The 18,157-nt window shown below is 43.3% G+C and overlaps 1 protein-coding gene across 1 annotated transcript; it reads right to left on the reverse strand.

Moving 5' to 3' along the window:
- Positions 1-13,242: 13,242 nt before the first annotated feature.
- Positions 13,243-17,489, reverse strand: HSBP1 (heat shock factor binding protein 1). Its single transcript, XM_072117020.1, has 4 exons — positions 17,334-17,489; positions 16,936-17,002; positions 14,792-14,886; positions 13,243-13,445 (listed from the first exon to the last, which is right to left on the reverse strand). Exons 1-4 carry the CDS (start codon positions 17,376-17,378, stop codon positions 13,428-13,430), a joined length of 225 nt encoding a protein of 74 aa, XP_071973121.1. The 5' UTR covers positions 17,379-17,489; the 3' UTR covers positions 13,243-13,427.
- Positions 17,490-18,157: the final 668 nt, after the last annotated feature.

Raw genomic sequence — 18,157 nt, forward strand, 5'->3', positions numbered from 1 at the left:
TGACAGGAAAAATATAGAAATTTTGTATTGCTGTAATCATGCTGACCCATAGAATAAAGATTAGTTGTTACTTCGGGTATACTGTGAACACCAAAAACACACACAAAATTAATACATTTTCTTATGGTTCAATATGGGGAAGTCAATGAGCGGTGCTATTACCCTATTGGCTTAGATCACCCAGCCGTCGTTAAGCGACGCCATCTAGTGGTCATTGCTAAAATAACACCATTAGGTCAACTACGCATGGTTACAGAAGGAAATAAAGAAGGATGTTGCATACTAGACTACAAAAAAGTAAATTCATAGATAAAACATAGCCATAGACACATCCAAATCCAATACAGATTTAGATTCTTAATAAATCCAACTAAAGTCTCCTCCAGTTCTGGATGAATGAACACTGTACAGTACCAACCTCCTATTTTCCTATTACTCCTATTGGTTCATAACTTTCTATGAGACCCAGTCGCCCTCTGGTGGCTGTACACACAAACACTATTTGTGACTTCTAACAAGGAAAAAAATATTCACAATCCAAACTATACGCAGCTTATAAATAACAGAATATCAATATCTAGCCCATGTGAGGGTAGGCATTATGACCTCATGACAGCATGAAATAAGGCAGTCAATGTTTTCAGTTCACAGCTCTCCATTGACATCATAGATATAGGTGAACTACATAGGACATAACATAAAGCATGGCAAGATAAGAACCTTGATGAGGCACAGCCAGGGGTGTACCAAGCCTGTCTGCTGCCTGAGGTGAGCCATAGAGAGACGCCCCCCCCTCCCTCCCATATATGTAATATATCATATATCAGGGAATGTCAGGACCAGATAGGGTATTGCCTAAGGGTATTGTACCGCCATGGAGTATAAAATGCATACAGAATATCGCCATGTAGTATAAAATGCATACAGTGTACCACCATGTAGTATAAAATGCATACAGCGTCCCCCCATGTAGTATAAAATGCATACAGTGTACCACCATGTAGTATAAAACGCATACAGAGTACCGCCAAGAAGAATAAGATAGATACAGCATACCATCATGTGGTATAGAATGCATACAGCGTGCATATATACACACACACATATACATATATACACACACACGCATACACACACATGCAAAGATAAATACATTTACCTTTGTTTTAAGGTCTTGGGGTCTTGGTAAGTTCTGCGTTGTCCTGCAGCGGCGGTTTCAGGCTGGGAGCGAGGGTTGGGGGGAAAAGTGCCGGGACCGCGGGGGAGGGTGGGGGTCGGGGCCAGAAGCCAGCAGCGAGGGTTGGGGGGGGGGGGGGAATTGAGAACTGGGACTGCGGGAGCAGGGTCGGAGCCGGGAGCTTGGGTTGGGGGGAGTGGAGCCGGGACTGCTGGACCAGGGTCGGAGTCGAGAGTGGAGCGGGGCACGGAGGGTCGATCGGAGGGAATCGATCAGAGGGGAGAGCAGCGGGGGAGTGGCGGTTGTGGGAGGCAGGAGCGGAGGTATGCAGGGATCGTAATTATGCAGGGGCGGGAGTGTCGGCCAGCGGCTGGAAGCACAGAGGTGGACAGAGCACTGGAGTGCCGGAAGCACGGTGGCGGCAGCAGCGGGGAGCGTGGTCCGGCACGGAGGGCTGCAACGCACGGTGCCGGGGAACCTTGTGCCGGCCGGTGCGGAGTGGGAGGACGTTGCTGCCCCCTCGTCGAGCAGGAGGCGCACCGCCTGAGGCGAGATGCTCAACTCGCCTCATGGCAGGTGCGCCCCTGGGCACAGCGGAACCACTATACAAAATTGTCCCGGATCCAAACTTGGCGTCAGAAAACGTAGCAGCAGCAACGGTGCAAAAAAATTATCCTTGGTGGTGCTCAACTTTATGAAACAAGAATGTCCAAATATAAAGAGAAAAAAGAGCAGTGGCACTCACAAAATCGGATGCAGCAAAAGGATGACTTTATTAGTCCATATGGCAAAAACGGGCAGGCAACGGGCCATTTTGCGCAACTGTGCGCTTTCTCAACCCTCTGATGAAACTGCTTCCGGGAAGCCAGTATTAAAGGCCACCGGATGTGGGAGCGTCAGAATACGAACCAAAACCTGTTACGGAGTCCTCCAGAAGTTATAAATAGTGCAACAACGTGAGACAATATAATCAAATATGTGACACCATATACCAGTAAGTTAAAAACAAAACTAATCTCAGAGGCACGGCAAAAGATAGTATACATTCATTCATATACTTAGCGAAGTGTAATGTTCGCATTAAATAGACTAACACTCCGTGGGGAATGACAAGAGTACTTTCAACTTACATGTTGCACCTCCATCTGTCCTAACGTTCTTGGAAGTTGTGGCAGACGAGCCAGTTCCTCGGCATATCATCTCTTCTGTACAACCTGCTCTCCGGAAGAGGTTTCTTGGGACCAAGAAGAAGAGGAGGAGGCCGAAGGGGGGAGGGGGGGTACTGTCACGGGTGCCCCCGCAATCCATGTCCCACTCAGTGGTGCTTCCCCCCAGCCCTCAGCAGCAACTCTTACCTCTCTGCTCCCGTCCGGTCTGGTCCCTGGCGCATTCTGGCTCCCTAAGGCGCACGCGCGCTGGCACTCTAGGAGTTATAGGGCCAGCGTCCCGCTGATTGGCACTGGTACTTTCGGGTTTCCTTAAAGGCCAGCTGTTCGCAGGATTCCCTGCCGGATCTTTGTGCCCATTACCATAGAGAAAGATTCCTTGTGTGTTCCTCTGCATCTTTGCCGCCTGACCAGACTTTGTGTCTGTTCCTGAGGTTGAGCCTGGACTCCGATTCTGTACCGCAATCTCGGCTGCCACCACGGGCTAGTCGCACCTGTGGAACACCTGTGGAACCCTGACGCAGCAAGACCATCTTGCTTTTCGGCGGGCTATGGTGAATACCAGGTGCCACTTAGATTCCAGTCCCAGGTGTCGCTAGTACCATCTCCCACGGTGGTCCAGGGGGTCCACTGACCCTGAATCCTGACAGATACCCTCTAACCCTTTCCAGCTATGGTTTACATTCCTTACCCTGCTGACAGATCAGAGTCCAATAAGCATTTCCATAACTTATGTAATATAACTGATCGAAGCTTTCATTGGTGGAGGAGGCTGAGAGCATTGAGTGCGGCTGAGAAGTTCATAAAAATTATAAGAGTTTTTCTCACCGTTAATTCGGTTTCCATTAGTCCACCATGACGGCCCCACTTGGAGGATGACCGCTTGACCTCTGTAGGGACAGGAAGCAGAGAAGTTAAATACTCCACCGCTGCATCCACACTCCAGTGACTACCAAATAACTACACTGGCAGAGGATGCAACCCAATTTATTGCATGTTAAATCACATACAAATTTCAGGTATAAATACAGTACAACAACAGTACATATGGGAGAATATATATGGACCGTCATAGTGGACTAATGGAAAGCGAATTAACGGTGAGAATAATTCTCATTTTCCATTGTGTCCCTCATGACGGCCCCACGTGGAGATATAACAAATTATTGACGCTTCAGGGAGGGACAACATCCTGTAACACTTTTCTACCAAAAGCTAATTCTGTTTTGGGTGTCTATTCTATAGTGTTTCACAAAGGTCAGCTGACTAGACCATGTTCCTTCCTTACGCATTTCATTTACTGATGCTCCTCTTTTTTCAGCCGATGAAGCTGCTATAGTCCTTGTAGAGGGTGCTCTAACAGTCCCTGGAACTACCCATTTTTGGGAATCATAGGATTCTTTGAGGACTGTTTTTATCCATCTTGCTATAGTGGCTTTAGAGGCTTTAAACCCCTTGTTTTTCCCGTTAAATTGTAGTAGGATGTTGTAGTCCTTTCGCCACATTTTAGTCATTTCCAGTTAAAAGAGAAGAATTCTTCTGACATCCAGAGAGTGACATTTTTTTTCCTGCACCGACTTCGGATTTTGACGTAACGTGGGCAAGATGATTTCTTGGCTCAAGAAACTTGAGGGAACCTTTGGGACAAAATTTTTATCAAGCATTAATGTTACCCTGTCTTCAGACACTTTCAGGTAAGGTTCTTTAATGGAGAGTGCCTGGCTGGCCGATGTAATGACTATAAGAAAGGTTAACTTTAACGTTAGTTCCCTAATGTTTTTAGAGTCTTAAGGTTCAAATGGAGGACCAGTTAGGAAGTTTAGGATTATAGATAAATCCCACCTAAGGATAGCTGTTTTAAGAGTAGGCTTAAGTCTAGAAGTGGCTTTTACAAACCTCCCTATTCAATGGTGCTGGTTTTTAAGCCCTTGTCAAAGCCTGCTTGAAGGAAATCTAATACCTGAGAAATATTAGGGGAATATTGATCAGGAATATTAGGACCACAAAATGGGACAAACTTTTGCCAAATATGAGAGTAAATAGCAAAAGTAACAGGTCTGCGACCTGTGACACAGGTCTCCCTGGTGACACAGATAAGCCACCGTGGTAACATTGTCTGAGTAGATCTTCAGATGACAGAACTTTAATAGATTCTTGCTGTCTTTCAGGGTTTTCTAGACAGCTCTCAACTCCCAATAAATTGAAGAACGGGACTGAATCGATGGGGACCCTGGGTAAAGGTCTCTTTGAATTTTGCACCCCATCCGGATAAATTTGCATCCGTCTGGACTGCTACAAGCCATGGATGCCAAGGAACGCCTTTTCCCAAGTTCTCTTGATGAGTCCACCAGATTAAGGATCCCTTGACCTGGGAAGGCATTTCCACCTTCTGATCTAGATGAGCTGGATTTTTGTCCCAAATAGTCAATATCCAGTTTAGTAGTCTTTGGGTGAGGGTTTGACTCCACTGTGTGAATACAGGATGTTAACACTTTAATTGCCTCTCTTATGGAACAGATGTGTTTTTCTTAGAATTTCCTTATTTGTTGAGCTAGTTTCAGCATCTTCTCTTCTGGAAGAAAGGACATTTGGAGTGACGAATTCAGAGAGACGCCTAGAGATGTAGTAGTCCTGCTGTGATCCTGATGCAATTTGTTCCAATTTATGATCCAGCCCAAACATCGGAGAGTGACAATTGTAGGGTCACTGGATTAACTCTTGTTCTGTTTTTGCGATGATTAGGAGATCATCCAAGTATGGTATTATGACTACTCTTTTGATCCTCAAATAAGCCACTATCTCTATTACAATTTTTGAAAAGGTCCTTGGAGCCGACGAGATCCCAAATGGAAGGACTTTGTATTGGTTATGACCTATATTTCCTTCTGGGGTGAGAACAGCAAATCTGAGAAATTTTTGGGATGTTTTGCATATCGGGACACGGTGTTGGTAGGAGGAATCTTGCAGATCGATTGTGCACATGAATGCTTCTGGGTGGATCTGAGTAATTGCCAAACTTACTGTTTCCATTTAGAATTTTCTGTATAGAATGTATTGATTTAGGTTCTTCAGGTTGCAGATCATTCTGAATGAACCATTGTTTTTTTTTATTAGGAATAATGGAGAATAATGCCCTTTCCCTATGATGTCCAGACTTGGACGGTATGTATTTTTTGGGAGGAAGTGATGTAAATTCTAGCCTGTATCCATCTACCAGCAACTTCAGAATCCAAGGATTCTGTGTAATTTTTGTCCATGCTGGTGAAACTTCAGGAGTCTTCCTTCCACTTTGGCGTCATTTCCTGAATGATGGGGTAGCATTTCTGGCGCTAAGGAGGAAACCTCTTCCTCTGCCTCCTTTGGGGTAACTCCATTTCCCCTGCTTTCCTTTCACCCTATACAGGAATTTCTTTTCCTTGGGGTCTTGAAAGGATTGTTTCTTCTGAGCTGACTTCGCCTCCGGAAAGCCCTTTTTCCTGTTGGCTACTTTTTTGAGGATAGTATCTAATTCCTGTCCAAAGAGTGTTCCCTTGAAATGGAATCCCACAGAGCTTAGATTTTGACCTGAAATCTCCACTCCATTGTCTTTTTTTTTTTCAACTTACTTTTTTATTTTTGAAAAAGACAAACAAACAAACAGTTATATACAGGCAGTAGGTCACTTTATTACTGGGTTGGTATAAGCATATCAATACAAGCAGAGATGATTAAGTCATGCAGGACCCCTGGTGGTAGCATATATAAAAAGACAGTAGAGACAAATTAAATTGTATGTACAACAGTAAGGAATAAAGTCTGATGTAGTAAGAGTCTCTCATAGCTTCCAGACCCCACCATCTATAACACCTTATGTGACCCAAAATAAAGGGAAAAGAACTAAAAGAGGGACCTAAGGTCCCAAATATTAACAGAATAGAAAGAAAAATAAAACATCCATGGATCTTTTCCCAAAGGGAAGCTAGCATCAAGGGTTAAAATCAGACAGTTAAGATATAGGCAGGTTGTCTCCGTTTATATTCCAAGAGGACCAAATTTTAAGGAACTGGTCCGTTGTTTCACTCCATTGTCCTAACCAGAGCGCTCTTCTGGCCGCATTTGAAAAGGCCCCTTCGTTTGAATCTCACTCCTTCCGCTGAGGCATCAGCGCTTAAAGCAGATGCCGACTTGCGTGTGGGGATGGTTCCTAGAAGTATGTCCCATCTTTGATGTGGTTTTCTAACTCTGACAGCCAGAAAAACAGTGTGCGTGCCACCGAATATTGGATTTCAAGTTCCACATGGCTGAGTCCCGTTTTGTTCAATAGACTGTCTGCCTTACGATCCATAGGATCTTGAGCTGTATCGCATCCTCAAAGGGAAGATCTGTCTTCTTAGCGATTTTAGTAACTTGGACCACCACCTTAGGGAAGGAGTTCCATGTTTTTGTCTCATCATCATCAAAGGATAAGCGTTTTTGTGTTTAATGTCTAATGTATTTAACATTTGAAATTATCAGCCTATTATACCAATAGTTTTTCTCTTTGTTTTTAGGATCCCCAAAAGTTCGTTCCCGTATGGACTTTGGTTCCTCTATGTCTTCAATCTTTCCCTGACAGCTTTAACCCTCCAGACTTGCCGGGTCTCGGTGCCTGGAGAGCGCTCGCGGGCCAAGCCCTCTCCATAGCCGGTAAGTCTTTGCTGCATATTGCACCGATTGCGGGTCTTCTCCTGCTGATCTCCGCCAGCAAAGCTGCCGGCGTCTCCAAAAAGATGGCGGCGCCATCTTTCTGAGGATCGTCGCTCCCCGTGACGTCGTCTGGGAGCGTCGATCCGTCGCCATGGTAGCTTCGGGTCTCACGAAGACCCGAAGCTACTTCGGGTTAACCCATTCATTACAATGTGCTATCAGCACATTGTAATGTATGAGTAGTAAAATACACATATACTGCCATACTGTAGTATGGCAGTATACGATAGGATCGTACAGACACCCTAGGGTTAAAGTACCCTAGGGAGTCTGAAAAATAGTAAAAATAAAAAAATTAAAATGTAAAAAAAAAAAATTATAATAAAAAAACCTAAAAATTCAAATCACCCCCCTTTCCCTAGAACTGATATAAATAAACAGTAAAAATCATAAACTCATTAGGTATCGCCGCGTCCGAAAATGCCCGATCTATCAAAATATGATAACGGTTTTTCACTGCGTTTAAAACCGTAGCGGAAAATCGCGCCCAAATTTTAAAAAGGCACTTTTTTGCCATTTAAAAAAAAATAAAAATTCTATAAAAAGTGATCAAAAGGTCATACAGTTCTAAAAACGATAACATTGTAAATCGGCACCACCCACAGCTCCATACACCAAAGTATGAAAAAGTTATTAGCGCCAGAAGATGGCAAAATCCCCCCCCCCCCAAATTTTTGTACAGGAGGTTTTAATTTTTTTAAATGTATGAAAACATTATAAAACCTATACAAATTTGTTATCCCCATAATCGTACCGACCCAAAGAATAAAGTAGACATGTCATTTGGGGCGCACAGTGAAATCCGTAAAATCCAAGCCCACAAGAATACAGCACAAATGCGTTTTTTTACCAATTTCACTGCATTTGGAATTTTTTTTTCCCGCTTACCAGTACACGGCATGGAATATTAAATACCACCATTTTGAAGTGTAATTTGTTACACAGAAAATAAGCCATCACACAGCTCTGTACGTGGAAAAATAAAAAAGTTACAGATTTTTTAATGTGGGGAGTGAAAAATATAAACGCAAAAACGAAATGCGGCAGTTAAGCAACTGTTCCAGGTCTTCTGATGCAAATAAATCTCTCGACTCCATTTTTACTGCTGTTGATGGAGTCTAAAGAATCCTTAACTGATCGCTCTTCTGACTCAGATTCTGATATGTATTCTACCCTCTGCCTTTTTTGTAAGGGTTCTTGGGGTATGAGGCTAGCTATAGAAGACGCTAATGAACATCGGACTTCCCCTTTAATAAAGGTCCTCATTTCGTCCATAAAGGAGGATTTTTCCTCTCTTAGAAGGTCATCACTACAGCCCTTGCCAACTGCTTTCTTACAATCACTGGATAATTTGTTAAAGCACATATTGCATCTACAGGAACTAACTTTTCTCTTCTCCATATCCTTCAGAGGCTGATCTTTAGGATCTTGTTTCTTCTTCTATGTAGGGACCTAACCCCCCCGAAACTACTCACAGGAGCCATAGGTAGGAGTTCCACTGAAGTAGCCTCCATAATGTATGAGTCAGCGTTGCCAATGGTTATATACAGCACCAAGATTATATATACACATATAGAATTAGCTTAATCCCTTTACTGTATATAGAACATAATCCCCTTATTAAGGAATACTATAGGCTCATACTTGCCTTAGAAACACAGAGAACCGTGAGGTAAAGGCATAAAATGAAGTCAGAGGTGGCAAGCAGTACACATCTGTAAAATATATATTATGTGTGAGACGCATCTCAAACAATTTTTGGGTATACTGCAGTATTCATAAAAGGTACCTGATTCCAATCAGTATAGGAGCCGAACCCGGGTGCAGAAAAGCCAGTATGGCTCGACCTTAGATCAGGGTGCGTACCCACCATTGCTTCTTTTAAACTTACTGCTCCACGCTATCCATTCCGGATCTCCAGCCAGCATGTTAGACAGCCTATTTTGTTGTAGTCCGGGTGAAGTTAGCCTCGTGAGACCGGGGGCACAGCCAGAACTCCCGGGGTAAGAGGAAGAAAACCTTTCGCCGTTGCACGCTCCACCGTCACTGTCCCCCTTGGTAGAAGAAGCAAGGAGAGATTTTCTCTACTCCCTGCTTTGTGTAGGCACAGGAAGACACTGGAGTGTGGATGCAGGGGTGGGGTATTTAACTTCTCAGCTTCCTGTAACTAGATCTTCGATGGCATCACCCTGGTCACATGACATGAGGTGCCCAATCTCTCTTTTTTTGAACACTTCACAGGGACACAGGACACAAGATGGCAGGGAGCCACGTAAACTTTAATATAAGTTTTAGTTTAAACCACTAATGACACAAGCTGTCCTAGAATTCATTGCAGTGGAAGCAACCTTATGGGATAACTAGTTAGCAACACACAAGACAGTATTATTGCGATTGATATGATTGTCTAGTTGAGAGGATATAGTTACACAACCACATTTCCTAAGACAGTTGTCCCAAGACCAAGGCTCTGCTGTGGACATTTCATTAACCTGTTCATGCTCTATGTCACAGCAGTGGCTCAGTGGTTAGCACTACAGGGTTGCAGCACTGGGGTCTTGGGTTCAAGTCCCATTCATGTCAAAATCTGCAAAGAGTTTGTACTCTCTGGGGCAGATTTACTTAACCGGTCCATTCGCGATCCAGCGGCGCGTTCTCTGCGCTGGATTCGGGTCCGGCCGGGATTTAATAAGGTAGTTCCTCCGCCGTCCACCAGGTGGCGCTGCTGCGCTGAAAAGCATCTGAACGCGCTGGAGTTCACCGGCTCGGGCTGAGTGAAGGTAAGCGCGTCCCGAGTGACACACTTTCCGTTCTTAAATGCGGCGGTTTTTCCAAATACGTCGGGTTTTCGTTCGGCCACGCCCCCCCGATTTCCGTCGCGCGCATGCCGGCGCCCATGCGCCAAAATCCCGGGGCAATTCAGGGAAAATCGGCGCAAATTGGAAATATTTGGGTAACACGTCCGGAAAACGCGAATCGGGCCCTTAGTAAATGACCCCCTCTGTGTTTGCATGGGTTTCACTTCAAAACATACTGGTAAGTTGATTAAAATAAAAGAATTATTATTATACATACAGATGCTGTATTAAGAGGGCTCACTGGCTGGGCCCTCTTAATACAGAGGTGGGGTTATCTGCATATTGCAGCAAAACCCACCTCTAATACCTGCAATGCGGTGTATTGCATGTATTAACCCTGCCATTGCCGCCACCGGCATTTAACCCCTTCCCGCCGCAGCCCTTTTTTGTTTTTTGCGTTTTCATTTTTCACTCCCCACATTCAAAAATCTGTAACTGTTTTATTTTTTCCATGTACAGAGCTTTGTGATGGCTTATTTTTTGTGTAACAAATTGCACTTCAAAATGGTGGTATTTAATATTCCATGCCGTGGAAGCAGGAAAAAAATTCCAAATGCAGTGAAATTGGTAAAAAAAAAAAGCATTTGTGCCGTATTCTTGTGGGCTTGGAATTTACGGATTTCACTGTGCGCCCAAAATGACATGTCTACTTTATTCTTTAGGTCGGTACGATTACGGGGATAACAAATTTGTAATGTTTTCATATATTTGAAAAAAATTAAAACCTCTTGTACAAAATTTTTTTGGGGGATTTTGCCCTCTTCTGGCGCTAATAACTTTTTCATACTTTGGTGTATGGAGCGGTGGTTGGTGCAGTTTTTGCAGATTTTGATGACGTTTACAATATTATTTTTAGGACTGTATGACCTTTTGATCACTTTTTATAAAAGAATTTTTATTTTTAAATGGCAAAAAAGTGCCATTTTTGACTTTGGGCACGATTTTCTTTTACGGTTTTAAACGCAGTAAAAAAACCAAAAACATTATCATATTTTTATAGATCCGGCAGTTTCGGATGCGGCGATACCTAATGAGTTTATGATTTTTACGGTTTATGTATATTTATATCAGTTCTAGGGAAAGGGGGGTGATTTGAATTTTTAGGGTTTTTAATTATTTTTTTATTTTTACTATTTTTCAGACTCCCTAGGGCAGTGATGGCGAATTTTTTTTAGAGGCCGAGTGCCCAAACTATAACCAAAATCCACTTATTTACCGTGAAGTGCCAACATTGCATTTTAAGCAGTAACTTATTGCTACCTGCTCTTCAACATCTATCAATCGTATCGGCCCCTTGAGGCCACTAATACAGTTGAAAGAAGGAGGGCAAATCAGACTCTCATTGTAGCTTCTCACCAGGGTCTCTCTGTACAGTAAGAATGAAGGGTCCAGTAGAAGGACCTACAAAGACAACGCAGTTCCAAAGAGCCAATGAAGTGTCGCTTTAAAATAGCGCTGATTACAGAATCTCTGCCTGGGACTGCAGGAAGATTCTGTGGATTTGGTTCTGTTTGGTGAGCTCTGTCTTGGGGTCAATGGCCTGAGTGCCCACAGAAAGGGTTCTGAGTGCCACCTCTGGCACCCATGCCATAGGTTCGCCACCACTGCCCTAGGGTACTTTAACCCTAGGGTGTCTGTACGATCCTATCATATGTGTATTTTACTACTCATACATTACAATGTGCTAATAGCACATTGTAATGAATGGGTTAACCACGAAGTAGCTTCGGGTCTTCGTGAGACCTGAAGCTACCATGGCGACGGATCGCCGCTCCCTGATGACGTCACGGGGAGCGACAATCCTCAGAAAGATGGCGGCACCCACGCGCCGCCATCATTTTGAAGCCGCCGGCAAAATACAGCGATCGGTGCCGGCACTATGCAATATGCAGCAAAGACTTACCGGCTATGGAGAGGGCTCAGCCCGGGAGCCCTCTCCATGCACGGGGACCCGACATGTGAGGTACTATCACGTCGGTAAGGGGTTAAAAGATGACAGCACATGGACGCCATGTCGTAATGAACAGTTAAAATCACAAAACACATTAGGTATTGCCAGGTTTCAAAATCCCCCATCTATTAAAATATAAAAACAGTTATTGGCCGCTGTGAACCCCAGAACGGATTTATTTTTTACATCAAATAAGAAAATAAAAAGTGATCAAAAAGGTTTCACATCACTACAAATGGTAGCAATGAAAACGTAGGCTCATTTCGCAAAAAAAAAAAAAAAAAAATTTACATCTTACACAGTTCATCAAAAAGTTATTAGCATCAGAAGATGGTGAATTTTTTTCATACATTTTCCAAAATTAAACAAATGTGTATTAAAATACAAATAAAACCTATATAAATTTGGTTTAACCGTGATCATACCAACCCAAAGAATATAGCAGAGGTGATATTTGATACAACATAAGATTCAGCAATATCCAACTAACCGCGAGTGCCTGACTACACTAATGACATTTGCCATCTTTGTTGGGTTTGAGCTTGTGAGTCCTCTTCATACTCCCCCATGCGCAACAAGACGTACAGGTACGTCTTATTGCGTTATGGGGTTAAAGGGGTTTGTCCATAAAAGAAAAAATTCTCAAATTTCAATCCCTTGGTGATGTGATACATTTTAACCCCTTACTTTACAATTTCTCAGTTTTATTGCTGTTTTAGCTCCTATTGTTCAGTGATGGTCAGTGTGGGCGGGGTCTTTCTAAGCAGACACTTCATGATTCCTCTAGTTCTGTGAGCTGACAGTGTGGTTAGATTTTTTTCCCCCCAGATGTTCCATGCCACTTTTCACTTATGTATCACTCTTTTTGCAACTTTTTAGGCACAAATCTGCACCTTTTACAGAGCAGGTGCAAAGGAAGGATTTTTTTTTTTTAAAATTCAAGAGTGCTGTATCAGACAGAAAAACATGATGTCTGCCAACCCTTAACTCAGAAGATCCAGGTTCAACCACAATTGTGTGACATATTAACATAAATACAGCATTTCATAGATACTAACAGTGAATTAGAGAATGTGTTATTTTGTTATCCTGAGTACATTTAAGAAAATTGTCTTCGTGCCCCTTTATAAGGTGGTGGAGGGGGAGCTCCAGCGTGTACAGTTCGTTAATTTAACAATAACTACTAAGCAAAGGATAAGGGCAGAAACCATACCCTGGAAACATATCCCACTGGATGTTATAAGACTAGGCTGTCTGTTCCTACACAAAACCCATTTAAGATGACAGACACCATCAGCCTTTGATGTTACAGGAGCAGACTGGCCACCTACCGGAAAAAATAAATGAATACGCACAAAAAAGTAGTACATTTTCCCCCATTTATTTTCCTGCAGATGTGAAAACAAAAATAAGTAAAGTTCACAAAAAATGGATAAAATACAAAACGAACCATCTAAATATACAACACAGCTAAGAAATTACACCAAATACTGAGGACAATGATCTGGTCGTCCTGTGCGCTGCTGGTAGAAAATCTGAGTCCACTCTGCTCAGTGTTTGGCAGCCTGCTAATAAAAAGTAAAGAGAAATATCAGAGAACGGAAGTCCAGAGTTAAGCTCACAATGCTACCAGCAACTGACTGCACAAATATCCCCCTCCCCTCTCCAATGACCTGGAGTATGAACAAGAATCACTGGAGGAGTCTAGAGTATAATGCACAGTAATGAATGAGCACTATGCACTGGGCTGTCTGAACAAGACCGCAACGGATACGTGGAAAATAGAATGCAGTGGCTGGATTTCGCAGACAGACCACAGTGCCCAGGATAAGTGCTACTAATACAAGAAAGTAATTACAGGCCATGTTTCCTATACAGGCAGTCCCCTACTTAAGAACACTCAACTTACATACGACCCCTAGTTACAAACGGACCTCTGGATTTTGGTAATTTACTGTACTTTAGCCCTAGACTACAATGATCAGCTGTAACAGTTATCACAGGTGTCTGTAATTGATATTTATTGTTACTCCTGGTTCTTATGAGAACCCAACATTTTTAAAATCCAATTGTCATAGAGACAAAAAAAGTTCTGGATGGGATTACAATGATAAAATATACAGTTCCGACTTACATACAAATTCAACTTAAAAACAAACCTACAGACCCTATCTTGTATGTAACCTGGGGACTGCCTGTATACAAATAGACAATTACAGGCAGTCCCCGGGTTACATACAAGATAGGGACTGTAGGTTTGTTCTTAAGTTGAATTTGTATGTAAGTCGAAACTGTATATTTTATCATTGTAGTTCCCGACAATTTTTTTTTTTGCCCCAGTGACAATTGGAGTTTCAAATTTTTTTGCTGTAATAGGACCAAGAATTATCAATAAAGCTTCATTGCAGACAATTTTAAGCTGATTATTGCAATATGGGACTATTTTAAAGCATCCAGAGAGCTTCACCAGAGGTCTCAGTGGGCAGAGGGGTCCGTCTGTAACTATGGGTTGTCTGTAAGTCGGGTGTCCTTAAGTAGGGGACCGCCTGTATAGTAATTTCACAAATAACTTTTGTGCCCTCTGAAATTTCAACCTACTGAGTAAATTATGGACGACACCCCAAATGATGACTGAAATATTAAATGTTCTATTTTTCTTTTGGGGAAGGGGGAGGGGGGGGTGATCCTCCTGCAGGCACCACTCTGTATTCAGGGGCACATGGAACAGGGGACTAATAACATCGGACCCCGTCACACTGACAGCTTGACGCTGCAGATGGCATTGTGTGCAGGGAAGCACTGTCCAGGAATGGCCAAATCACGCTCCCTGTCACTGCAGAGGGTCATGTGACCGGAGATCAAAAGCTTATACTGAATTACTGCAGCTAATTTTCTCATACACCAAGATACAAACCTTGTTAGCACCATCCTCTTCCTCCACACCCGCCTGAGTCATGAGGTCAGCAATATTTTTCTCCAGGTCATCAATGCGAGTGCTCATATCATCGAGTGAGGAGTCAGTTAAGGAACATAAACAGTTGCCATACAGCAAGAAAAAAAATGTAAAGGTATTAAACAATAAAATAGAGGAGATTGAGGGTCCAATAAATACAGAATAGTAATTTCATAGTTTTTAATAAATCTTATATTTGCCTGCTACTGTCTTTTCTCTCCACCGCTGCAATTATGGAAAGCTTGCACTTGCTATTCGGTTACCTTGTTAGCATCAGCAGACTTTTGTACAATGATTTTCTGCTACATGACCCAAACTCCTAAAAATACTTAAATATGTATATTGACTTTCTGTTGACATCTCTAGAGTAGCCCAAGAACAAGCACAACCACCAAAGCAGCACTGAGCAAAAGGTTAGCTGGTAGAGACTTAAACGGTCCTTTTCACCAAGAACCGATTGCATACAAACTATGTTCCCTCTGTAACCACAGAGAAGATCTGACCTCTTTCCCCACCGGGACAGGCGTTTTGCAGTATCTTTTTTTTTAAATAGGTGATCAATAGCTAGATAGCAGTTTTAGGCTAGTTGCCTACAACTTTATTACACCGATCTTATTCTGTGTGTCTGCAGGAATAACTGGCCTGAGGGTGTGCCTAATTAAACAGTTGTTAACACATGCATTTGTTTTGTAAATGCAAGTGTTTAACAACTGTATAATTAGGCAAATCTCTCCTCAGGTTTGGCAATGCGTTTTTAAATGCATGCGTTAAATGCGACGTGTGACCGCACCCTGGACGTGGAGCAGCTGTACTGAACTGCCATGCTGAGCTCAGTTCAGTTGCTGATCGTCTGGGTTGGTTAATCCAGAACAAGCTTGCTTGTTTCAGCGACTCTTTCATCTGATACAATTACAGTTCACCAGGTCAATCCTCTGATGCCATGGAATCTTGCAGTATGGAAATCATACACATTGTTTATATTACTGCTACATCCAATGTGCCTTAAAGAGAACCCGTCATGCAAAATAACCCTCCTAAACTAAATATATTTTCATAAACTGCCATTAGAGAGCATTGCCTCTATCCCTTCATTGTCCCTCTACATGCCTGTAAACCTAAGCAATGAGGTCCTAAAGCTGTATGCAAATGACCTGTGAAATGTCCAATGAAGCATTAGCATATTCGTGCTGTCCACGTTATTCATGAGTGGGAGGCACAGCCACACCCCCAGTGCTTGACTGACAGCCTGTATAATGGTGTGAGGCTGTATAATGATGTGCTTCCTGGTGCTGGTGGCCACGCCCCCTGCAGCCTGTGTGTGTGTTTAGGAGAGATACAGCAGCTCCAGGCAGCCATGTTACAGCAGAACATGTCAGGTACTTGTGTAGCTGATGTCTGTGTCTCTCACCTGTATATTAGGAGGATGCAGCATGTCAGCAGATGCAGCACACACACTAGCCATGCTTTACTATACATTACACACAGACATGAGCAGGGGGAGGAGAGGGGAGGGGTAACAGGGGTGACATCACTGCCTCTGACCATGTGACCAGCCTCATTTACATGATAAAGAATAGATGATTTAATAATGATTAATGTATGAAATAACTAGATAAAGGCTGGGATGGGATCCTTGTGAGCTGCTCCAACAGGTAGAGGTGACAGGACTAGTGACACAGACCTGATGACAGGTGTCCTTTAAGTGTAAAACATCAGCTTGGAGGTCAAGGACTGGATGAATAATGTACAGAAGGCCTAGGCTGTAGGGTCCACAAAATAGTAGTGGACTAAATGGGCAATTCCCATTTCATATTATCACTCTAGGTGCCCACTGTCACATTTAAATACATGGAAAATTCCTAAATACTGAAAGCAACATGGAACATAAAATCCTGACCAAAAAAGGAGCAGATTACAGCATCAGGGCCATTGGTAAAATCATTAAAAAAAAAAAAAAAAAAAATCTTTAAGCTTTCTACTAGACTTCATCATTATCAAGATCTTAGCTTGCTGTCAGTACATTGAAACATTAATTACTACTTTCTCTGACACTAACAAGACCTCTACAGTGCTGGTTTGCAGCCTCTATATATAAACCAGGATATTCCTCCCGATGATCTGATCGGACATGGTCTGGAACTTGTCCTGCATTTGCTGCAGAAGATTCTGGACCTGAAGAGACATAAAGGGACAAATCAAATGTGTGGCAGAGAGCCCCAGAATCAGAACACACAGAGCGGAGCCCCAGAATCAGAACACACAGAGCGGAGCCCCAGAATCAGAACACACAGAGCGGAGCCCCAGAATCAGAACACACAGAGCGGAGCCCCAGAATCAGAACACACAGAGCGGAGCCCCAGAATCAGAACACACAGAGCGGAGCCCCAGAATCAGAACACACAGAGCGGAGCCCCAGAATCAGAACACACAGAGCGGAGCCCCAGACTGAGGGCCCCCGGGGACCACAGCGCCTATACACTGAGCAGAATTGACGCCCACTCACCAGCTCTGTCAGGTCCTGCACGGTTTTCGGGTCAGTCTCGGACATCACGAATCTCCCGTCACCTAATGTCAACGACTCCTGCCTCTTAGAAATCTAACCGGAAGCCGCCTATGCAGACCGCGCCCACAAATCCCGACCTATCCCCCAATGAGCGCAGGCGGCAGCCCTGAGAGAGAGGCTTGGAACGCAAACCCATTTCCGGCTGTAGGAACTATTTTCTGGTTGGCATAGATACAGAAGCCTCTGACGGCAGTGGCAATTGGCGACAACCGTTATTGCTATGGAGCTCACTGTACATATACATAATACGGGAGACATGATAGATGGTGGCACAGCGCATGTGCGGAGGCTGTGATGCAGTACTAGGCCACCTTACATAGCACTGTCATGATTCTCATTTATCTACTTCTATTATTAGAAGGACATTGTATCTGTGCAATGTTATCAATTATCAGGGGCTAGTAAGTGGAAGCGTCTAAGCTCTGAGGGCAGATCTAGCAATGTAATAACAATACTCATCCTTTCTATTCCCACAGAGTATAATGTGCCCCCTTAGTGGCTCTCACATAATATAATTCTCCCTTTCTATGACTCCATTCCTTGTATAATGCCCCTTCTGCGGCCCCTAAACTGTGCAACCCCAGAGGACACAGATTTATCTCCTAGTCTGAGGAAGTCCCAGGTGGTTGGGAGATTGTCCCGCATTCTGCTCCCAGTTCAAACACACTACAGCTGCATACCTCCCAATTTTACATACCTTTACCTAGGTCATAAAGGTGCTGTTAGTGAATATGGCGCAGTAATGACTAGATCACAAATGTGCT

Source organism: Engystomops pustulosus, chromosome 7, assembly GCF_040894005.1.
Source record: "Engystomops pustulosus chromosome 7, aEngPut4.maternal, whole genome shotgun sequence".
Taxonomy (NCBI): domain Eukaryota; kingdom Metazoa; phylum Chordata; class Amphibia; order Anura; family Leptodactylidae; genus Engystomops; species Engystomops pustulosus.